We start from the raw sequence: 24,703 nt of genomic DNA, 5'->3' as shown, positions 1-24,703 counted from the left end.
TATCATTACTACTACTACTACTACTACTACTACTACTACTACTATTATTATTATTATTATTATTATTATTATTATTATTATTATTATTATTATTATTATTATTATTATTATTATTATTATTACTACCGCGATTATTATTATTATTATTATTATTGCGATGATTATTATTACTGAAATATTATCGATCATTATTATTCTCAAATTACACAATTTTTTTCACGTTATGCTCCGAATGAATTTCTTTTCTATTCACACATACTTATTCGCTAACACGTCCTTGTTTGTCACGTACCGTTTCCATGAATCGTTAACTATGATCATAATTGATCTGCTTTTACATTGTGCTTCGAGCGTATAGACATAATTTCCAAGCGAACAAGTAGTTCCTCTCGTAAATTGCACGAACCTTGGTCAATACGCCAAAGCATATTCGTATATCCGATATAATTGCGGACGTTTACTTTTCAACAAACCATAGAGAAAAACCCGACACAATACATATACACGTTATATAGTTAATAAGTTTTTTATTCAGTCGTATTTCGGTGAGAATGCGTCATGTCCAAGTTACATCGAGTCATATTGCTAAATCAAATTTATAACAAATCATTCTTACTGGCATAATATTCCATCGACTCTGGTTGACCCTGCGGAAACGTGTTTTCGATCGCGGTATTATTGATCGATCTATAACACTGCTGTGGTTACAAGACCCCTCTTGATCATGTCGCAGAATCCCGTAATACAGCATTGCTCGGTCAAAGGGAGTAGCCTCTAATTTGCGACGATGCCATTCCAATCGCCGGGATCCCTAGCTCGTTCTCGACACCCTTGACGTTCATGCGATTCTCGAACGGTAGAGACGCACTACGAAGATCGCAAGAACAAGAAAAAGATGAGAAGAAAACGTATGCAATAGATGGGGATAATCCAGAAGAGTCTACATGAGATACGTTAGAATTCGAATCACTTTAAAGTGAGATATGCTCATATCTCATGACCCTATAGGTTAGGTTGGAACGTTCCATCCACTTTAAGCTGCTCGACAGAAATACTCTAGCAACGGCAGTTTCCCTTTAATGGAAAGCACCCTAGCTGAATTTATAGGGGGTGGGTTGTAGGCTTTAGAACATAAACCCTCTTCCTCCGTGCATATCTTCCGTCTCTCGCGTCGTTATTTTTCTGTTTTTCTTTCTTCCGTTTGCCTTCATCTGTTCGCTTTTTTTACTTGCGCACACTGTTTATGGTTTACTTATCTTCCGCTTTTCTTCATTCTTTAGTTCTTTCTCTCCATTCTCCGTTACTTACACTAATCTCGCTATCTTTCTCTATTTTCAATTTTACAAAATTTTTCTGAATTCTGTTCACGTAAAATATCGTCTTTTCATCTTCTTTTAATCTTTCAATCCTTTTCCCTTCTTTTTATTTGCTCCAACCCCATCAACCACCCATAACCTCCCTAAGGCTGACATGTAGCTAATACATTCCCTTTAAGCTATATATCTCTCCTACTTTATCTTTCGGTCTCTAGCTTTCGTTCCTTTTGCTGATCCCGGGGCTCTCCCTCTTGGCGGTTCGCAACTTCGATCTAACTGGGCAGAGTTAATGTAGAAGCGGACAACGAGAGCGAACTATTATAACATGGCAGGGTCGAAATCAATTCGCCGGGCAAAATTAACGCGCTCGAGGGTCGATGTGCTCCAAACGTAATGAATTCACAAGAGAATCTTGAAATATCACATTACGACGATTAAAAGTACGACAAGGACTGTATAGGCTTTTTTAAAGTTTACAAAAGCTAGACGTACGCAATCGATCTGACATCGAGATTGAGATTTACACTTTTTTCCTGTTATCTAGTGAAACAGAAGTTTATGATTCTTCTGAATGAACATAGAAAAGTGACACGTTCGATACAGATCAATGCATGAAGCTTCCGATTCTCAAAGGAGTATATATATGCGCTAGCGCATGCGATCAGTTTATTCTTATTGGTAGATATTTCGGCGGAAATGAATAATCAGTATGTCGTTGTTTTAAATGATGAAGCAACATTGTGTAGCCTTGATCTTTTTTATATTTCTTGACATTATTCCTCGAGATACAAAATGTTATCAATTTGCGTTAAAAAATTCTTTAGAATTTAGTATGTATATTTAATTCGTGATACATTATTGAACGCCATGTTACATCCAATTGATCCTCGGTCCTGCTCAACGCACACAGTCATTCGCACATTTCTTAATGATCTTCATCCGTTTCAAATCTTAATAAACCAACAATTTGATTTATATCGACTATGAATCGTAATTGAATTATATACGAATGAATGGACCGATGATTTAAATCAATTGAATTGTTAAAAGAATAATTTTCATACAGCAATTATTATTAAACATTTGATACTCTGATTTAAAGATTTGATTTAATAACAGATGTTAACACTGATTTTTAACACCAAATGTTAACATCTATTTTCTTATCGGTGTAGACTTACGAAATATGAAAGTAACATTTTTTATATTTAATTACATTGTTTCATAAGATTTGGAAAGAAATATCGGAGAACGAACTAATGACCATTATAGACGCTCTAAAAGACGAAATAAAAGACGTATTTTTCAAGATGTCGAAATTTTATTCGATTCGAGTAAAAGAGGAACTCGAGTAAAATAATCTGTCTAGTATTTGTTAAGTACTAAAACATAAATTTATTTTCGAGTTATATCATGAACAGTGAAGAAAATTAAATTTTACACAGGCAATTAAAATCAAACTCATATATTAATTACCTTTAAGTTGTAACGCTGTTTAATAATTTGCGAAACGACAATGAAGCCGTATTAGTAATAGAACAAATGGAGCAACCAACAATGTAACATATTCAAAATGTCTTCATAAATCGCCGTTTAAGATTGTCCAAATGCGAACTAATCAATGGTCCTTCAAAATGAAATAAAATGTAGGATATAAGATCACGTACATGTGTATTTTACGACACAATGTATGAAAAGCAATATACACACACACATACGCGATGGCGTGCATATACACGCACACGACATACACAAATACACGTAAAAACATAAGACAGATGTACACATGAGATACGTAAGAACTAACATATATCTACTTTCGATTAAATCATAATTTGAATAATAATTTACCTATTCGGTTGTAAATTTCTATAGTACGTGCTTTGTAAAATTATAAGTGCTGTGTATAATGTATATACAGGGTGGAGAAGCGACTAAAGAAAGAAAATGAAAAAATGAAGGAGAACAAGCAAGATTAAAACAAAATTATTTGTCCGAAGGAATAATGTGTCTTATATATATGGCAAATAGTGAGAAATCGATATTTCTCAAAAAAAGAATTTTATTGGTTATGAAATAATAGGTGTGTTCCTCTTATTAGATGGAGTAAAAGTAATATAATAGTTTCGTAATTACCTGACGATAAGAAAAAAATACAAGAAAATATAGATTACAGAATCGCGAGGTCTGCTTTGTCTTGTTATAATCAAATACTTTATATTATGTAGTACAGGTTGTCATTAAACGTGTGAACAAACCTACATCATTCAAAACCTTTTTTTATTGTAAAGTTATTGCGTGAAATAATTCAAACTTTTGTTATTATATATTTTGTATAATACGAGTTCTTTGTTTTCATGGTTTATTGCGAATAAACCATTTATATAAATTATCTTGTATGTTTTAAGTTACTTAATTATTATCTTCATTTATTAAATATGAATTAATTTATTTAACATAAATAAGGAACATCTATACGGTAAGTGAACAATTTTTGTATAAAATAAAAATAAAAGTGATATACAAAAAATTTAAGACTTATTCATTTAGAATAAATTGAAATATTTTTTGCATTGTTTTATAGAATTTTTGTCTTTACAGAGATTCACAATTTTTATATCATAATATACATAATATTTAATTAATATTTTAATACATATTCAATTACCGAAATAAGTGTATTATATAAGTGTATATATACATGAAACTAATAAAATATTAATAAATTTTTGCTTAATTTATCCACAACAGTATGGAATGTTCTTTTTAAAGAATATAGCTATCTTACATATAGAGCAATTAAATAAATAAATAATTACTAAACAAGGAACAAATTACCTTTATAACATTAAATGTAATTCCAACATTTATTAAAAATAATTTATATTCTGTAATTAAAATTTAATGAAATAACAAATGTAATAAATCGTTCGTTCAAATATTAACGTTTTTGACTAGATGTAATGAAACTTTTGATACTGAAACACAATATTAGTTTTAATGCAAATCAACTATTAAAATTACACAGTAGTAAAACTAAGGACAATATACTAAAGATAGTTTTATCACAAATATATATAATAAAAAAACCATATAATACATAAAAAGTAAATTAAAAATATTATTATATCAAAAAATAATGACGAATAAATTTACATGTTTGAATTACATTATGATTAACATAAAATTATTATGTCTATTTTTAAATTAAATTAAAGAATCTATCTTTCGAATTATATTAAGTATAATTTTGCTTGTGGTAATGATTCTGTATATACATCTTATAGAGCAGAAATATAATTTTATATATATTCAATATACGACATTAAAATTAATATTAGTGTGTATATAACACAAGTTTCTTAATTGATAAGTTATCTATCTTCATGTTTTTAACATATGCACTTTATGTCTCTTTATCTTTACAATATAAGTACAGGTATGTATTGTAATATACTCTTAGTTTGTATTTTGCCTTTGTTGATTCTGCATTGTTAACCTTGCTATTTCTTCACCAAGAGTGTCAATGTTATCCTACAAAAATAATATTAATTGACAAAAAACAAATCTAAACTTTAATTCTGTTTATAATTAGAAGTTGTTTTCGGTTTACCTTCAGCGTAATGTTCTTAAATAATGCATCTTCAAGAACTGCTTGAAGTTTTTGATTTATTTCTAACGATAATTCAAGAGTCATATTGTCATCTGAAACTCGTTGATTGTAGACAGAGGCCATTATCCCTCCGTGTCGTGCTAATTCAGCCTATAAGTAAATAATAATTAAATTATTTAAAACTAAACGAAAGTGACGATTAATATTTAGACTTTAAAATTATTACAAACATTAGAAAAATAATTTTAATTCTTGTTCTTAAACTTACTACATTTCTCCTGCTTTTGATATGCTTGTATATAAAAATTAAAACATAATACTGTTAATATATTTAATAGATATTAAATACTAGTATAAAAATTGATTATAAAATGATGGCCGTAAAATTATCTTATGTATAGTCTCATATAAAAATTTACCTTGTATTTATCTCTCTCATTGCTACCCATGGCACCAATACTTTCATGCAAAATATAATTTTGTATGATTTTCTTTTTCTTCTGTAATTCTTCAACTAAGATTCGTGTATGTTCCTCGAAAAAATCTAGTTTTTCTGCTTTTCTAGCATTATTCTCTTGTAACTTAATAATGCGATCTATTAATAATTGTCTACTAGGTTCTGTAGGCTGAATACTTTGGTCACCATTAGTACTGTTATCGGATAAGGCACCATTTAAAGTATCTGCTAAAATAACACAAAAATATATCAGTACAAAAGCACAAAAATTGAGTAACTAAAATGACTGGAAATTTCATATTTAAAAACCTGTATTCAATGACATATTTGATCCATTCTTGGATGCAGCATCCAATGAATTATAAGGTACTGATGTTTTTAACGTTTCAAATTTTTTCCGGCACTGTTGTAGTTCGCGCGTCATTTCTTTCATACTTATTTGGTGTTTTCTTTTTAATACTGCATTTTCCCCTTGACTATCTTCTAACTGCTGGGTAAGATTTTGTACTATCTGAGTTTGTTCAGCAAGATGCCTGGTTAAAATTTCACATTCGTCGATTCTTGTTTTTCGTTCTTGAGCAAGGCTTTCTTCCAATGTTTTTAGTTTAGTAATTAATTCACTTATACGGTTATGTAATGGTCCATGTTCTTGTTCTAATTGTTTTGTTTTAGCTTGAATAGCTGTGAAGTCAGATTGTAATCGTACATTTTTATCAGTCAATTTTTGCGTAAAATCTAGCATTTCTGCTTCCTTCTGACGACATGCAAACATATCAGCCTGTAATTCTTCATTAGCCGAACGTAAATGTTGAATTTCTGCTTCAGTCGATGATAAGTACTGATTTTTACTATATTGAAAAAATTAAATATTGATATGAAAAAACAAAACAAAGGTCATAATTTTATGATTGTAAAACTTACTGTTGAAGCTGAATCCTCAATGTTTCTAATTCAGATACTTTACTGAGCAACTCTGCAATTTCTTTTTGACGTTGATCTATTATAATTTTCAAATTATTCAGATTACTTTCATAACTTACACGATCTCTTTCAACATCTTGTATTTTTAAACTAAGAGTGTTATTTTCTTCAATTAAAACTTGTTGCCTGTGCTTTAATGTATCTACTTCCTTCTGTAATTGAATCCTCAACATCTCTTTATCTTCTGTAACGTGTCTTTCTAAAATTAAACGAGCTTGTTGTTCTTTTAATTGTTGATCCAATGTAACTGCTTTATTTTCTTCGGATTGTTGAAATTTTCGCATTGTTTCTTGTGTTTCTTTGCGCACCTGCTCACATTCTTCCTTCATTTCATTGATCTTAGTCTACAAAAACGAAGAAAAATTAATATCATAGATTAACAAACTATGTTTTCATATTATTATTACCATAGCTTTATCTAATTTTTGTTGAGTTTCCTTTTGTAAATCTATTTCTGTTTTAAGTTTGTTTTGAGTCCATTGCAACTTTATATCTCTCATTTTAACATCTTCCTTTAATTTATCGACTTCTTTCTGGAGATCAGTTATTTCACGATGTTTCCCGCTTAAAATATTACATATTCTATTTCGTTCTCCTTGCATTTCTCGTAATTTACTTTGAAGTGCTTCTTGTTGCGTAGTCATTTCTTTTACTTTACGTTCTGCACATTCCTTTGCTCTAACAATAATAAAGTAGAAAAATAGATATCAAATAATTATAAAATATATTGATGAGATCTATACAAATCGTAATTTACCTTTGTGTATCAATAAGTTGTTTTTCACTAACAGCATATTTCATTACCATACTTTCCCTCTCTTTATTTGCAGCATTGTATTCTTTTTTATATATTTCTTGTGCTTCTAGCGATGTATGTAATTCGAACGTAAGTCTGTTTATTGTTTTCTCTAATGTTTCGATTTGTACAGAAAAGATTTCTCCTTTGTTTTCTGCTTCCAAAATTCGATTCCTCTCTACAAAATGTTCAACTTTTTCTTGTAACTTTAAATGCTTAGATTTTAAATCTGCATAGTCTTTTAATAAAACAAGATAAGCTGGATGTTGTAATAAACTTTGTTTTGATTCTTCAAAATCAACATTTTCATCTTCTTTAGAATATATATCATCATATATATGTTCCTGAGAATTATTGTTCTCAGAATGTAATACCATAGAATTAATATCATAATTACTATTTGTTTCTGTATGAAGTATATCTGTATTGTTAGCTGTTTTATTAACATTATTGACAGAGTAAGATTTAGTTTGTTCTGAATCCTTTAATTTAAGAGGAAAGTTAGTATCATTATTTTCAACAAATGTATTATCATTCCTTAATAAATAGTTTTTATTTTTTTCAACACTTCCATGCATGATTTCATTTGAATTTCTCATGGAAGTATTTCTTTTTTCTTCATTTTTTATACATTCATTTTTTGCAATATGTACATCCATTTCACCTTTTGTTACATAAGAAATATGTTTTACTTTTGTAAATGAATCTGTTGAATTGTTAAGTACTGGTTGTGTTAAAGAAGATTCTATGTTAGAAGTTTCTTCTGTATATTGTGCCTCATTATAAGTATTATCTACAGACTTCACAACTGAATTATATTTCATTGTTAAATGTTGTGGTAACAATGTTTTCTCCATGATATTTGTCGACTTTTCTGTAATAAAGTTGAAAAAATTGCGACTTTTATTTAAAAACTGAGCATTTGATTGCATTATATTAATTGGATTTGTTGGCAGTGAAATTTTCACTAATCTGCTATCATCAACCAAAGTTGGTCTTGACATTACATTACTCTGTGGCTTAATGTTCTTGGTAGTTTCACATGATTTTTGTTCAGTGCTAAAATCCTTCTCACATTTAATTGAATTTGTTAGAACTTGTACCTGATTACTATTAACTATTAATTTTTCATCTACATTGGAATGACATACTACATCTTCTATTTCTTTAATATTATTTTTAATTTCAGAGTTGTTGTGTGTTTCTATATTAACAGTTTCTTCCAATGACTTTGTTTCATGTGTCTCCATATATAGTTTAGTGCTAAAAAGTGTTTCTTCTTCATCATTGCATATAGTTTTTATCTTTTTACATGTATTTGGTTTTATAGCTTCTACATTATTATTAATAATTACATCTGGAGGTGTATATAATGATGTGTCAGATAATGTTGACAAAGATGATCTAATATCATTACAGGAAAAAGATTTATGAAGGTTTTTTTCTTGTAGAATTATATCAATAGATTCATGACATTTTTGAAATTCAGTTGAAAAATTACTTAAAGAAGTAGAACTTTTCATAGTTGCGTTAGTAATATTTTCTTCTATCAACCGATGATATTTTTTGTCTTGATTGTTCTTTAATAATACTGAATTTGTTTCAATTTTAATGATATTGTCTTGTATAAGCTGCTCCTGAATTGGCATTATTTTTTCATGTATTTTTATGTCTTGTTGAATCAAAAGATTAGTAACTAAAAATATTAGTAAAAAAAAAAATATTAGAAATTTGATTACATATCTAATAGCGTTAAACAGCTGTCGTTTGGAATATTTTTATTAAGCAATTTAGAAAATGATTTATAATAAATTTGCATTAAACGAAACTCATTAACTCGTACCTTCTGCAAGTGGTTTGTTACTGAAATCAGCTTGATCAAAATTTTTCGGAAAAAGTTTTTCCTTAGAAGCTAATTCCAATTCTTTTTCGTCCATTTCGGTAACTGTAGATTCTATTTCTTTCGGATCAATTTGATTTTATATTATGGTATTACATTTTTTTATGAAAATTATAGATATTAGAAAATTTTATCGTCTCGAAATAAATTCACAATTATAATATTAAGCGACATTCGTAAAACAGAATTAAAATTAAGATAAAATAACCTAAAACGCACAAGAATTTATCTGTCATTATTTGTACTGTTTCTACCACCACTACCATGAACATAGTATTCGTACTAATATATTACTGAACCTAAAAGCATTGACCAATAATTTGATACGAACTTATAACAAGAAATACAACGTGATTTCTTATGCACTTAAACACGATTATTTAAAATATAAAATGTCATTTTCTAATGTAAAGAAATTATCGCAATTATATCAACCAGTAACCTCAACAATTTATACTGCTAAAAAATCGAAGGTCCCTTCAAAAAGCTATGAAGTATGCCTTCTTTTATTTTTGTATGAATTTTTTAATAATTACTAATTGTAATATATATATTACTTAATCGTAGAATTTAATTAAATATGGATTAATTCAACAAATTGCTAATGGCATGTATGCAATGCTACCTTTGGGTTTACGTGTCTTAAATAAACTAACAGCTATTGTTGACACAGAAATGGAAAGAATTGGAGCCCAAAAGTTATTACTTCCAGCATTAGTACCTATACATTTATGGGAAGAAACAAATAGGCTTAATAATATAACTGAATTGTTTAAAATAAAAGATCGGTCTCAAAAAGACTATATACTTGGTCCAGTAAGTTCTCAAGTAATAAAAAAATAGCAAATTAATTAATAAAAAAGTAATTTAACAAGTATACTTTATTATAGACATATGAAGAAACAATTTGTTTCATGTTATCAGAAGCTGCAAAAACAATATCAATAAATGTATTACCTTTAAAATTATATCAAATTTCTAATAAATGGAGGGACGAAATAAAACCAAGACATGGATTCTTAAAAAGTAGAGAATTTATTATGAAAGATTTATATACATTTGATATAAATCTTATTAGTGCTCAAGACACATATGCATCAGTATGTGAAGCATATACAAAAATATTTAATAAAATAGGAATAAAATCTATAAAAGGTAGAAAATAAGTAATATAATTCAATGTTCATGTTTATTAGCATTACTTGCATTTGCAGCTATTGGTAACCCAGGATTAATTGGTGGATCTGTAACTCATGAATACCATTACGCGTGTAATATTGGTGAAGACATTGTTTGTGTGTGTTCATCTTGTCAACATGCTATTAATAAAAGTATGTGTAAAGAAACACATTGCCCTTACTGTAAAAATGCATTTCATGAAGAACAGACTATAGAGGTAATAGAAATGTTTAATTGAAAGAGATAATAAATGTTGAATTAAAAGAAGTAATAAATGTTAAAATAAATTTTGAGCTTTTAATGTCTATATTTCATTTAAGGTGGGGCATGCATTTTTATTAGATACAAAGTACACAATACCTTTAAATGTAACAAAACAAATAAATAATATATCAACACCTTTAGCAATGGGCTGTTTTGGACTTGGTTTGACTCGTATTTTTACAGCCATATCCGAAATATTATCTACCGATAAAGAATTAAGATGGCCAAAAAATTTAGCACCATATACTGTATGCGTTATACCACCAAAGGTAATATATTTTGTATAATATCTTTTGTTGTACATGATGAATACAAAAAATGATAATTTACAGAATAATAGTAAAGAAGAAAGCAAATCTCAATACATAAACCAAATAATAGAGATTTTAAATCAATTAAATATTGACACTATACTCGATGATAGAACAAATTTAACTATTGGAAATCGTTTTCTACAGGCTCGTATGATTGGATTTCCTTATGTTATTATAATTGGTAAATCCATAATGAAATCCCCACCTCTGTTAGAAGTACACAATATAAACAATTTAACGAATTGTGAAATATCTGTAGACAATGTACCTACTTATTTTAATAATGAAAATATAAAACTTTAAGAAAATAAAATATAAATTGTTATTAAAAAATACATTTATGTTAATAAAAAAAAATTGAGTATGATTAAGTATTATTCATTTCTTATTAGATAAAAAAGTCATTAGCATAGCTAGCTTTCGTCGTCCAAAACGATCCTTCAATAATGCTCAAAAAATATCACAAATATTAAACGTATTAAAAATATAAATAAAAGAAACGACAAAACAACATCGTGTATCATATGAAAAATTACCCCAAAAATATGTCGCCCGAAGCGAATCGTTTTCTCTGATCTTCCTTACTAATAGTGATAAAAAAAATTGACCATATTGAACTGTTACTATAAACTCTAGTGTTCCAATTTAACTTTAACTCTATGATATGCATTACAAAGGAAACCTCGTAAATTCCAAATATTTCTGAAACTTTCCGGTTGAACGTTGTATGACGCATCTACAGCTTTTGCCCAAATTTCTGTTTCTTTACAGTCTTTTTTAACGGGAAGATCTATACTCCATAATGTCCAACTCCAATATTTACCTTCCTTAGCATTATAATCTTCAGCATTTAAATTAGCTGTATGCCAGGTTTTACCTTGATCATTTGTTACATCAACTCGAATGATTTTTCGACCTCCACCAGACCATGCATATCCTGTAATTATAATTTTATTACAAAGGTAAAAAATGAAATCTTAAAAACTTTGATTCACCTTTTACATTTATTTTTCCATTTATCACTTTAATTGTTTCTGATGGTTCTGGTTTGCATATTGCAGATATTACAGGCATTTCTTGTATAGCAGGTGCCGTCGAAAAATCTACATTATCCCAATCAGTACTAGGGGAAAAAGCTTTATAATCACGTTGCTGCCATTGTGATTGACTTTCTTCTTTTGTGACAATTATTTTAGCTATAAAAATTACAGCAAAATTTATAATTATTCTATCATAATATTATTCTATTAAATATAATTTATGTTTAATTATAATAATTAGTCAATACCAAGCCATTTTACATTCCTAGCACCCACAACACCAGGAACAATTACTCTAACAGGAAAACCATGATCCCTTGGTATGATTTGTCCATTCATTTCATAAGCCAGAATTACATCTGCTCTACAGTCCATACCTTTATGAATAGGTATACTTGCACTATATGGTGTACCCGAAGGATCTAAATCATATCCTTCAAACTGATTTCATGAAATTATTTCAAATTCTAATTATTTCTTATTACTTTTAATATTTAAAAAATTTTCATGCTTTATTTATACCTGAACATGATTATAATCATCTTCATTAATCTTTAAATCTTTCAATATATCACACAACCTTGCACCAGTCCATATAGCATTACCAACAGCACCTATACCCCAACTAAGTCCTCTTAATTGCTTCTCCTATAATAAATTAAGACAGATATAGTTGGTAGTATAAAAGGATAAAAAGTATAAATATATTTAAAAAGAAGAAGAGTTATATCAATGTACTTTTGCCATTTCTGATCTCCTATTCCCTCCACACATTATAGCACTTGTTATTGTATATTTAGGATATTTTTTTATGTCTTCAAATTTAAGTTCCTTTCTTGTTACTTCCCCTACTATTAATTCTAAACTATAAGTTTTTATATCTATTTCAGGAACAGGAAGATGATTTCTTACATAAAACAATTCCCTGAAATAAAATAATATTTTGAAAATAAAATTATTTTTATTTATTCTTAAAAATTATTTTCATATTTAAAATATCTTTACGTTGGTGTAATAAAACTTTCAATTAATAAAGAAGGTGGTGGTTCAGCACAAAATGGTTTTTGACCATTTATCTTTAAAGCTTTATGTCTTATAGGCTCTTTTGAATATGGATCATTCTCATTAATTGTATTAAAAACTACATTTTCTTTAGAAATATTTCCAATTCTCATTGATTCAAGAAGCTCATATATTTCTTGAGTATTATGATTAGCAAAAATTGCCCAAAATGGTTCAATTGAACTTCCAGCTGCCATTAATATTTTTGAAGGACCACCTGGATGTTTATCAACAAAATCTGTTATGTCATATACTCCTTGCTTAAATATTACCCATATACCATCTTTTTTATTATCATGTTTGTTTATTTCTTCTAAATTATATGTCTTCAAATCTGCTCTGAACTCTCCACATGAAATAGATTTTGCATTTATAATATGGACCATTTTATAAAATATGTAATAATGTAAGCTTAGTACAGATGTGGCAATAGTAATATATGCCGTATATTTTGCATAACGATTGCTTTTGAATACATTTTCTTTAATGTACTGCTTTTTATGAAATGAAAATTGTCTGGATATTCCAACATAATACTGAATACAAACATTTGGCAATGATGACAAGGATCTAAAATAATTATTATGTTACTACATATATGTTATATTTATATCATTATAAAATATAATTACAAAATTAAAATTTTTAAGAACCTATTTCTTAAAAGATATAAAACCATAGTACACAATTTTTTATATTTAATAGTTAATTAAATTTTTTTTATCTGATCAAAATAAAATGTAAATAATAAGAACACGTTTTCTCATAAATTAGATGAAATAGATGTATCAGTAGATTTACTAGATTTGTTTGGATTATAAAGAGTATATGTTAATGATTTATATAAGCAACATTTATTTTTGTTTAGTTTTATTTTTAAAATACGAATTTGTACGAAAATATCGTACAAGTATATATTTTATGTGCATGCATACGTGCATGCGTGCGTGCGTGTGTGCGAGCGGCGTGTGTGGTGTGATTTATTCCATAATGGTTCCCTGTCATTCTTGTGCATGGATGTTTTTCTAATTCTTTGTATTATTATCTCCTTTTCAATATTTAGAGACTTTTCAATAAAATCTTTAAAAAATTAAATAATCAGGAATAGTACCATCAAAAAAGTACTTTTAGAATTATTTTTCAAATAAATAGAAAAATTACTTATGTGACATCAAGAAATTACCTGCTTTATTAGTAAGTAAATACTTGGTGCTCACGTTTTAAAATTCATCTCACATTTCTATAATTTTCAAACATGAAATTATATAAATGATTTTGTCACGGAGATATTATACATTTTAAAACACTATTTGTTAACTTGAAATCATTGAAATTTTAATATAGAGGTTAGATCAAAAGATACGAATTATACGAGTATGAAATAAAAATAATGAATTATTTTTAATACATTTGTGTAAGTATATCCACATTTATATAATATAAATTATTTAGAATTATAATGTCCAAATATAATTTTTATTTACATAAGTTCATTTTTAGGTGAAGGAAATGATAAAAGTTAAATTAATAATTATGGCAATGGCAATGAGAAAACGGAGTGGTTCAGGTTCCAAACGTCAACATAAAGGAAAACTTGTTCCAATTTATGAAAGTTTTTTCAAAGGAGAAGATTTAACATTAGCTCATCCAAATTTTTGGAATGAACTGTTTTTAATTAAACCTATGGTCAGTACTTTTTTAATCTTTTTTATTAAACATCACACTTTATTTAATATTATTTAAGTACAAACATTGAAAAGATAAAAGCTTCCAAAATGTTTTAATAAATTTTAGTGAATATGATAAATGTTTAAAACTAAAAATTCTTTTAATTTATCATAAAAGTCATTAAACACGTTTCACCTATAATTAAAATTTTTCATTAAAAAGAATCATTATTAACAAAAATTATAATTAAATTATACTTTTCTCTCCTTCTTTGTCACATAATCATCATGCATGGAATATTTTTCAGTTTCTTGATATTTCTGATCCTCTTGTTTTTCTTGCTTCTTTGCATTTGATACAAATTCATCAATAAAGTAAGGGCCTTTTAAATCATTATGTGAATTTAATGAATTTTCATGACTCTCTGAAGTATATTGAACATTTTTTTGTGATTTTATTTTTGGTAAGATATTTTGTTGTACTTTTTGTTGTTTAGATTCATTTTTAACTGTAAGTTCATTTATGATTATTGTATGTAAATTAATCATTTTATAATAAAGTAAAATGTATACTTATTATATAATACATGCCTTTATGTTCAACAGATTCTTCACATTCTAGTTCATTACGCAAACTACCTGGCATAAATTTGCATTTAAAATTAAACCATGCTTCACTTGTTTGAACTTTATATTTTAAACATTTTAATTGATATATACACACTTTTCCATAATATTTTGTCACATCCCATGTTGGCAATGACTGTAAAATTATATAAATACAAATAATATTATTGAAATATAAATATACTTTTTTAATAACAGTTTAAACTTACTTGTATTAACTTAGTAACAAATTTACCAATCATGATGTACTAAAGTACATCTACATAAACAAAGTATAAGCTCTTAAATATTAAAATCATGAGTTTATAATCTATCTTTTAATACAAAATAATTTTTAAGTTAACCAAATAAAATGTGCAAATTTAATACTTTTTGTTGACAGTCAATTTTTTTTTTACTTATTTTCCCTGTTAAAAAAAAAACAAATGAATCATTACATTATATACCTTGTGATTAAATTTATATGTAATATTTAATAATTTTAACACCACACGATTTTCTTTATATTTTTAGGTTCCACATATTGAAAGTGAGATTTTACATATGACTGCAGAACAGTTAAATGCAAGCAGAGAAAATTTAAATGCTTTGGTTTGCCATTGTGTAGACACATTAGTTGATGAACATCCTTTTAGAGTTGTATATGCTTTACAAACCTTAGCAGCTGTTATTCAATTTATGTATAAAAAAGCTAGTCAAGGCGATTGTGGATTTAATTTAATAGACATCTTAGTAGGATTTGATTCTGCAGAACAGAGAATGACAACATTAATGCAACACTGTAATAATTTTTTAACAGGTATATGCATTGTAATATATAGGTGACTATCAAATCATTTATATTATAAATCAAAGATTCAAATATACCTTTAACATTTGAATAATCTACAGTCTTTCAAAAGAGATTGATTATTAAAATTTCCCATGATTTTAGGTGAATATCCTGATAGTTTAAAGGCTTTATGCTTGAAATTATTATTAATTATTGTAACTGGTATGGACAATGTTAGTCAAAACACTTTGTTGGAATATATTATGCTTAATAGTGTTTTTGAATCTCTGGTTCAAGTAGGTGTTATTTTAGTATGAATATTATAAACACTGAAAATATTATTCTAATTAAGCATTAATTTTCCTATTTTCTTTATACAGTTGTTAAGAGATACAACAGCTAGAAGTCGTCATGGACATGATGCAGTGTTGCTTTTAACACTTCTAGTCAATTACAGAAAACATGAAAGAGCAAATCCTTATATCGTTAAATTATCGATTTTAGATGACGAATTAGCTCTTAATGGGTATGGGCAAGTTATATCAAGTTCATTGATGGAGTTTTGCAGGCAATTTGCTCAACAAAGAGCAGGTATAATGCATTTCATATCAGATTTTTATATTATTTACTATTAACGCAATAATGCAAAACATATTTCCTAGAAATACAAGCATCCTGGTTATCTTCCCTAACGAGTATAGTCGGTAGTATGTTCATTGGAGAGGAAGAAGCAAAAACGCAACAAGTCCGCGCGAACAATGCATTGTTATTAGCACTTTATGAAGCAACACATTTAAATCGTAATTTTGTAACAACTTTGGCATATACACAGAGTGATACTAGCGCACCACCTTCTCCAAATAATACATTGGGACCAAATGCAGTAGCTCCTGGAGCACAACTACCTGATGTAATGGCTCAGCCATTTAATTTATTGGCCACTTTCTTACAATATTGGTAAGAAATAATACTATATGAATAATAATATTTGATATTATATAAAAGACAATATGTGTAAATGTGTTATATCTTTTATCATAACAAACTTTAATTATTTTAGTTCGATAGTTATGCAAGTAATTAAGACAGAAGCAATAAGGAACAATGTCAAGCTGTGCTTTCTTATATTAAGCTGTATTGCAGAAGATCAATATGCAAATAATTTAATGCATGATGCAAATTTAGCATTCAGAGTACAACTTCACAGAGTACCAATGCATCATAGGAAGATACAAGATAAGGCAGCACCAGCACAACCATTAGCGGCTACTTTGCTTGGTATAATTGTTATTTGATTTATTTAAACAAAAATTTGAATCATTTAGATAATAGCACAATATTGTAGATTTACTTGTTGAGTTTGTCACCTCACATATGATGAAACAATTCCCATTGGAACTTTATCATCAATGTATTGGGGTTCTGCAGAGATTACTTTGTTACCAAAAAAGATGTAGAGTTAGGCTTGGATATCAATGGAGGGATCTTTGGACTGCTCTGATTAATCTACTAAAATTTCTAACGACACACGAAAGCCACCTTATTAAGAAAATGAATATTTTTCCTTTAGCTATTCAGGTAAATTTATATAATTTACTTAATTCTATGATAGAGTATGAATTAAAAAAATAGACTTAATTTTTTTAGGTTGTGAATATCTTAAATCTGTTTATTACATATGGAGATACATTTCTGTCTTCTTCTAGTAGTTACGACGAATTATTTTATGAAATAATACGAATGAGGCTTATTTTTACAAATTTGAATGCCATGGGTATATATACAATAAATAATTGTATACATTCTTTTTTAAATTGTATAATAATTAATAACAGAAATACAATTTATATGTTCAAGCACTCCGTTATTCAACAAGCGAATCTTACGAGTATAAAGAACATGCACTAAAGTTAACAAATTGTTTAGTGAATATGAGAGACATAGTAAATCATTTTCCACCGAAAATAGCTGCATGGTTAGCAAGTGAAAGTTTATCTACTCCAACAGAACAACAAATTTTAGCTATCATAATACAGAATTATGATAGTCTTACTTTGAAACTGCAAGATAATTTGGACCAATATGAAAGATATTCTGAAAAACCTAATCATGTTGCATTCTTTGAAGAAATGGTAATGCTCAATTAAATGTGTAAAATTACGATGTTAGATATTTATATTATTTTTCAGGTAACTGGAGTCGTAATTGATACTCGAGGATCAATAGATTTGAGTACATTAGACACACAGGCTATATTACAAGAATTATCGAATATTTCGTAACACAGGTTCTGCATAAAGTGTGAATCAGATCCTGTTATTCTATTATCATGTTGTATTATAATGTATTTTTTTTAATAAAATCGGCTTTACATGTATGTTCTTAATATTGTAAGGAATATATAACTACTTACGAAAATAACACATCGTAATGTGTTTAACCATTTCGTCATATTTCTATGAACTGTGTATACGAGTTTTAAAAATATCATTAAAATTTAATAAGTATTACATATAGAATCTTTACATCATTATCCAAACTATTTTTCAAAATTCATATCAATTATATATTTAAACAAATTTTTTTAAACTTAAGAAAGATGTACATTTTTGTTACTGTTGATGCTTTCTTTAAGCATATAATTACAAGGAGCTTTTTTTTAATGTTCTTTTGTAAGAATTGCAATACCTGTTTTAGATTGGTTTCTCCTTTGAAGTTGACTACTGATAAAATCTCCTATTTTTATTATTTTATTGAGGTCTACTCCAGTTTCTAAACCTTGCTCATGTAAAAAATAAAGTAGATCTTCAGTAGCAACATTTCCAGATGCTCCAACTGCATATGGGCATCCACCTAGACCAGCAACGGATGAATCAAAAGTTCTTATGCCATATTCAAGGCTAGCATAAATATTTACTAATGCTTGTCCATAAGTATCATGACAGTGAATTGCAAATTTACTAGTATCATTTGATACATGATTTAATTCAGATAGTACATTCTTTATTTTATTTGGTGATCCTACACCAATAGTATCTCCTAAAGAAATTTCATAACAACCACATTCTAACATAAATGCAGCTAAATTTGCTACAACTGTTGGCTTAATTTTACCTTCATAAGGACAACCAATAATACATGATATATATCCTCTGACTTTAATATTATTTTTCAATGCTTCCTTAATAACTGCTTTAGCTTTCTTCATGCCATCACTAATAGAACAATTTGTGTTTTTTTGTGAGAAAGTTTCGGATGCTGCTCCAAAGATAGCTATTTCTTTTACACCTACTTGTAAAGCATTTTCTAAGCCTTTTATATTTGGCACCAATACTGGATAAGAAATGTCTGATACTTTGTTAATTTTTTTAAATACTTGTGAATTGTCAGCCAGCTGTGGAATCCATTTTGGAGATACAAAACTGGTAACTTCAATAGTTTTTAGTCCACTTTCTGATAGTTTATTAATAAATTTAACTTTAACTTCAGTTGGTACAATATTTTTTTCATTTTGTAATCCATCTCGGGGTCCAACCTCAACTATTTTAACGAAATTACTAAATGATCTTAACTTTTTTGTAGGAAAATTGTACATACTTTTCACATTAATAATTTTAAACATTATTGATTTAAAAATATCTTAATATCTTATTCTTATTTACAAAAGGAGTATATTATATGTAAAGGAAATATATTTAACATACAGTGAAAAATATTCTCATATTATACTTATAATTATTTAGTGATAAGATATTACATTAAGTAAACGTAACAATATTTAACTAATTTAGTCAATGTTTAATTACATAAAATATAGAAATACAAACTAAGTCAAAACTATTGAAATCTATAATAAATAATAAGATATTTGTTGGGTTTTAGCAAATTTTTATTCAAGTAACATCAAATTAAAATTTAAGCTTTTCTGTATTTAATTTGCTGTAATGGCGCTGCTTTCCATACGTCGCCATTTTTAAAAGTAATTTGTAACAGTGCATGGAATAATTTGGAACTTCCTCAACATCGACGCATTTTCTAAAAAGAGATAATTTTATCGAATGTAACTACATATTTGTTGTTAGTGAAACAATATTTCCTTGGCATATTATATTAAGGAATATTATTAATTAAATGCCTCGTGTATGTATTAACTAATATTTCAACGTTACATATCGAAGTAGAAAGAGAATCAGTTTGCAAGAAGAAAACATGTTCCCGGCTTATGCGTATTTGTCAGCTTATGATAGACATAAAAAACTTATAAATGATTATTTTACATTGTACGGAGGTTCAATATCATCTTTAAAACGGGACACGTATGTTAAATTTTTTAATTGGTTATCATATATTTCGACTTGACATTGTAATCACCGTTAGTATAATTCGCGCAAAAATTAGCGTTCTCTAACTTGTTTATTCAAACTATGAAAGCTTAGAAAAAAAAAATATTTTCGGATATTAAAAGGAAAATATATCTTAAATAAAAGTAAACGATAAAGAAAGATGACAACTTTGTAAACTCTAAAACAAGCAGCTCTTGACGTTTCGGCCTGTGTTTCGAGGTCCCGAGATAAGACAGACTATGACGTTATTAGAGAAAACCATAGGTTTTTGTGGGATCAAGATAATGACGAACCAAATACATGGGGCGCACGTTTGGCAAAGAAATATTATGATAAATTGTTTAAAGAATACTGTATAGCTGATTTAACATATTATAAGCAAAACAAGGTAAATTATAATATAAATTTAATATATAATAATGTATTTTCAAGTTGGACATTAAAAGTCAATATTGAATAGGTTGCTTTAAGATGGAGAACAGAGAAAGAAGTTATTATTGGTAAAGGACAATTTGAATGCGGTAATAAAAAATGTAAAGAAAAGGAACAGCTTAAATCTTGGGAAGTAAATTTTGGTTATATAGAGCATGGACAGAAGAAAAATGCTCTTATCAAATTAAGTAAGTAATTACAATTTATTTAATGTTCCTATATTTGAGAAATAAATTAACTATTTTTATACTTTTTAAGGACTATGTCCTGAGTGTTCTATAAAGTTAAATTATAGATCTCAAAAGCGTGAAGCAAAGAAACACAAAACGTTAAAAAGATTGGGGACAAATAGTGAAACACTCAGCAGTAAAGCTAGTACATCTACAGTTCATATTAAAACTGAAGAGAATGAAGTCATGAGCAACACTGAAGAATCAGTTGAAGAAACAAAGAAAGATGAATCTAAAATTTGGAAAGAAAAGCCCATTGAAAATTTAGAAAAAACAAGAGAGGAAGAATTTGAAGAATATTTAGCAGATCTGCTAATGTAAAAGACAAAACTATGTTTCCTTGTGAAATATTATTTCATAATAAATAATTAAGAAAATATTATTTATTAACATGTCATAGAATAATTTGTACGAATATTGTTGAGAAAATATAATAATTTCTATATATAATACTAGTCATGTTCAAATAAAAATAACAATTACAGTTGTTGTATCTTTATTTTGGTTGATACATAACTCATGTTCTACTTGTATATTGCATGATAACAAGGTTTAGTACATATTCTTTTAACTTTTACATGCGAAATAACTGTTGCCCATTTTTTACTTACATCTGCAATAAAATTAAATCTTTACAGTATGAAAAGATCTAGCACCAGATAATATATATGTATAATAAATTTATTTTTATTGCAATCAAATATTTTTAATAACCTTTATAGTATATATAGTATATATTATCGATGATGAAGTAAATTTTTAAGTTGATTATAAGATTTAAACAATTTTAATACACAGCTTTATCTCTTTCATTATTGTTGATATAATTTATATCTTATCGATTAAAGAATAATATATTTGTCATAAGATTTAAACAATTTTAATACACAGCTTTATCTCTTCCATTATTGTTGACATAATTTATATTTTATTGATTAAAGAATAATATATTTGTCATAATAATTGTTTTTACAGTTTCACTTTTATGTATAATTCAAATCATTTTATAAATTACAATGGCAATTTGAATTTTTAATTGAAATCATACTCTAAAATATCCAATTTGTAATATTTATAATTTACAAAAATTATATAATTTGAAAAATTTATAATTTATAAATACTTAATCTACACTTAACATTGACTATTGGCTCATTTTTCAAAACTAATAACTTTCTATTTCCAAATTTCATATAATAGTAATAATTTTATACATTAATATCAGTACAAAAACAATTTTAAGATATAGTTAAATAAGAGCATATTTTATATGCATTCAATTTATGCAACAAAGAATTAATAATAATTCACTTTAATTCTTTTATTTAAAATTTTTATATATTGTCTTTACTATGTTAATCAAATTTCATATGAAAAGACTAGCCAAATACTCAAACTTACACTATTTTTAATAGTTACAACACCTATTATGTGCAATACATAATAAGTGTATAATTATATTAAATAAGTCTAAACTTATAAACCATACAAGACATAATTAGAAAAATTCAATATTAGAATATATATTTTTTTATCTTGTAAGTATTTAATTTTATGAATGCCAATTTCTTGTGCGAGAATAGTACATGTATTAAAGTAATATTCAACCAAAAGATGTTATTACATTGTCAATGGCTAAGACAAATTCTACTGTTCCTATTAATACAAAAGAATTAACAATTACATTACATTTAATTAACTTCTAGTTTAATGTATATTAATGTATGAATTTGTATATGAGTACTTAAATTGTTTTTATTTCTTGTACTATATTACATATAAGGTGTGATATTTAAAGCAGACCATTTGAATAACTTGCTTGTTTTCGGTAATAATAAAAAAATGCATCAGTTCAAATTTTGAGGAATACATAAGGATTTATTTTGCAAAATATGTTGTGTAAAAAAGATATGGCTATCAATTTCATTTTCAATGTAATTATACATTTTTATTTTTCTTATAACAAAGTATATTGATATGAATACAATATTTTATGGTTGAAAATTATTTAAGAGTAAATTCTAATAGAGAATATACAGTACTGTATAGAGTCTTAAAATATTCTGTGAGAAAGAAGATAAAAAAATATCATTCAATTTAAAAACACAAGATTAATCTTTATATTCCCCATATATTTTTACTTCTAAAAAAATTATTAACATCAGGTCATAACCTTTTATAAAGGATCGAAACAAATTTGCTTTAAAGGAATTTTTATTATGACCAAAAACAAGGGAATTATTTAAATGAATTGTTTTGATATTTTTATGGATAGATAGATATCCTATCTTTTACACTTAAATAAATGTTGAACTAAGTCAATAAAGAAATATAAATATATAAACTAATTTACACTGTTATTTATAATAATAGTATTTTGTAATCTTCTGAATCATTTTTTATATGACAATAAATTCAGTTTTCATGCATTATATTGAATGTCCCAAAATTCACGCAAGAAGTAATTTTGATAAAAATCAGGTTTTTAATTAAAAATTGTACATTTTTTATTGATTCATAAAATATACAGTATAGGGTAATGTATGGAATAGCATATCGGGTAAATGGCTTGCACTTTGCGCACATACGCACTCTTGTTGAAATTTTCCATGACCGTTTTGTATAAATATGGCTCAATTTCTTCCTTTAAGGCGTAAGTGGTTGTGGGCTTATTGGCATAAACCTTAGATTTCAAAAAACTCCGAAGAAAAAAGTCCAACGGTGTGAAATCGCATGATCCGGGCGGCCAATTCTGATCACCAAAACGAGAAAGTACACGATCAGCAAATGATCAGTAATTGAATCGTTTCACGGGCTGTATAGCATGTAGCATTATCTTGTTGAAACCGCATGTCGTCCACATCCATACCTTATAATTTAGGCACAAAAAACTGGATTATTATATCACAATAGCAAGCACCATTAACTGTTATTAACTGATCAGCCGCATTTTCGAAGAAGAATGGTCCGATGATGACTCCAGCCTAAAATCCGTACCAAACAGTGACATGTTGTGGATGAATTTGTTTCTCAGCAATCATTCGTGGATTTTTTGAATCCTAAATGTGACAATTTTGACAATTAACGAAGCCATCAAAATGAAAATGAGCCTCATCGCCGAAGATGATTTTGTTCGAAAAATCAGCATCCACTTGCTATTGTTTCATAATTCATTCAACGAACTCTCTTCGCTGTGCGTGGTCAGTAGACTTTAGTTCTTCAGTCAATTGAACTTTGTACATGTGAAGATGCAAATCTTTTGTGAGAATACGTTGTAGATTACTTCTCGAAATGTCCAATTCTTAACCACGGTGCCGAATTGATGTCCTGGACTCAAGATCACTAATTGATCTAATCTTCCTGAATTTTTTAATTAATCTCTTCACAACTGATGAAGTTAAATCACTATTCCAACCATATTTTGTACGAAAATTGCGAATTTCAACTGTCAAACCTTCGATATTTTTAAAATATTGTTGAACTATAAAGACGCGTTGTTCTTTCGCGCAGTGCTCCATTTTTAATTACCCTGAACTGTCACGCTGTCCTTTTTTTTCGATAGCAATACTTTATCGCACAAATAGCGTAAAATTCAAATCTTGCGTGAATTTTGACACAACACCCATATCCGTTAAGAAATATTGAAAAATTCATTAATGTTTCATGCAATGTGATGAAAACGTAATATACTTATGATAATTTTTGTCACA

General features: G+C 27.4%; 7 protein-coding genes across 7 annotated transcripts in view; 4 read left to right on the top strand and 3 right to left on the bottom strand.

Moving 5' to 3' along the window:
• The window catches only part of mura (ring finger protein murashka), a 38,608-nt gene extending 36,247 nt beyond the window's left edge, over positions 1-2,361 (top strand). Inside the window, exon 12 of the transcript XR_001890097.1 lies at positions 734-2,361. The gene's annotated coding sequence lies outside the window, so the exon portion shown is untranslated. The remainder of the gene's footprint in view (positions 1-733) is intronic.
• Positions 2,362-4,775: 2,414 nt separating this feature from the next.
• On the bottom strand, positions 4,776-9,133 carry Golgin104 (coiled-coil domain-containing protein 186; the record flags this gene model as incomplete). The annotated part of the gene is made up of 9 exons (XM_017897317.1): positions 4,776-4,850; positions 4,930-5,079; positions 5,198-5,221; positions 5,349-5,614; positions 5,696-6,234; positions 6,308-6,711; positions 6,775-7,045; positions 7,125-8,859; positions 9,007-9,133. Coding segments are annotated over 9 exons (3,591 nt in total), but the record flags the coding sequence as incomplete, so codon positions are not given.
• A 288-nt stretch (positions 9,134-9,421) lies between these two features.
• ProRS-m (prolyl-tRNA synthetase 2-like protein, mitochondrial) lies at positions 9,422-11,123 on the top strand. The gene is made up of 6 exons (XM_017897331.1): positions 9,422-9,557; positions 9,631-9,879; positions 9,954-10,218; positions 10,278-10,459; positions 10,563-10,775; positions 10,839-11,123. Exons 1-6 carry the CDS (start codon positions 9,456-9,458, stop codon positions 11,121-11,123), a joined length of 1,296 nt encoding a protein of 431 aa, XP_017752820.1. The 5' UTR covers positions 9,422-9,455.
• A 250-nt stretch (positions 11,124-11,373) lies between these two features.
• On the bottom strand, positions 11,374-13,601 carry shop (sulfite oxidase). The gene is made up of 7 exons (XM_017897295.1): positions 13,576-13,601; positions 12,866-13,492; positions 12,599-12,785; positions 12,383-12,508; positions 12,109-12,301; positions 11,816-12,016; positions 11,374-11,757 (listed from the first exon to the last, which is right to left on the bottom strand). Exons 1-7 carry the CDS (start codon positions 13,599-13,601, stop codon positions 11,453-11,455), a joined length of 1,665 nt encoding a protein of 554 aa, XP_017752784.1. The 3' UTR covers positions 11,374-11,452.
• Positions 13,602-14,266: 665 nt separating this feature from the next.
• LOC108545613 (UPF0668 protein C10orf76 homolog) lies at positions 14,267-18,349 on the top strand. The gene is made up of 11 exons (XM_017897315.1): positions 14,267-14,336; positions 14,423-14,608; positions 15,730-16,015; positions 16,151-16,284; positions 16,369-16,579; positions 16,651-16,945; positions 17,049-17,266; positions 17,334-17,566; positions 17,636-17,762; positions 17,846-18,120; positions 18,178-18,349. The coding sequence occupies exons 2-11, from the start codon at positions 14,432-14,434 to the stop codon at positions 18,268-18,270; spliced, it is 2,049 nt and encodes a 682-aa protein (XP_017752804.1). The 5' UTR covers positions 14,267-14,336; positions 14,423-14,431; the 3' UTR covers positions 18,271-18,349.
• A 229-nt stretch (positions 18,350-18,578) lies between these two features.
• Positions 18,579-19,619, bottom strand: Hmgcl (hydroxymethylglutaryl-CoA lyase). The gene is given in 1 exon segment (XM_017897293.1): positions 18,579-19,619. A coding segment is annotated over 1 exon segment (1,032 nt). The 5' UTR covers positions 19,611-19,619.
• Positions 19,620-19,992: 373 nt separating this feature from the next.
• LOC108545619 (protein FRA10AC1) lies at positions 19,993-21,314 on the top strand. Its single transcript, XM_017897321.1, has 4 exons — positions 19,993-20,304; positions 20,551-20,719; positions 20,792-20,951; positions 21,022-21,314. Exons 1-4 carry the CDS (start codon positions 20,198-20,200, stop codon positions 21,312-21,314), a joined length of 729 nt encoding a protein of 242 aa, XP_017752810.1. The 5' UTR covers positions 19,993-20,197.
• Positions 21,315-24,703: the final 3,389 nt, after the last annotated feature.

The sequence above is a fragment of the Eufriesea mexicana genome, unplaced genomic scaffold (assembly GCF_001483705.2).
Source record: "Eufriesea mexicana isolate 0111107269 unplaced genomic scaffold, ASM148370v2 scaffold415, whole genome shotgun sequence".
Lineage (NCBI taxonomy): Eukaryota > Metazoa > Arthropoda > Insecta > Hymenoptera > Apidae > Eufriesea > Eufriesea mexicana.
The sequence above is the reverse complement of the archived record's forward strand: the minus strand, read 5'-3'. Positions and strand labels throughout refer to the sequence as shown.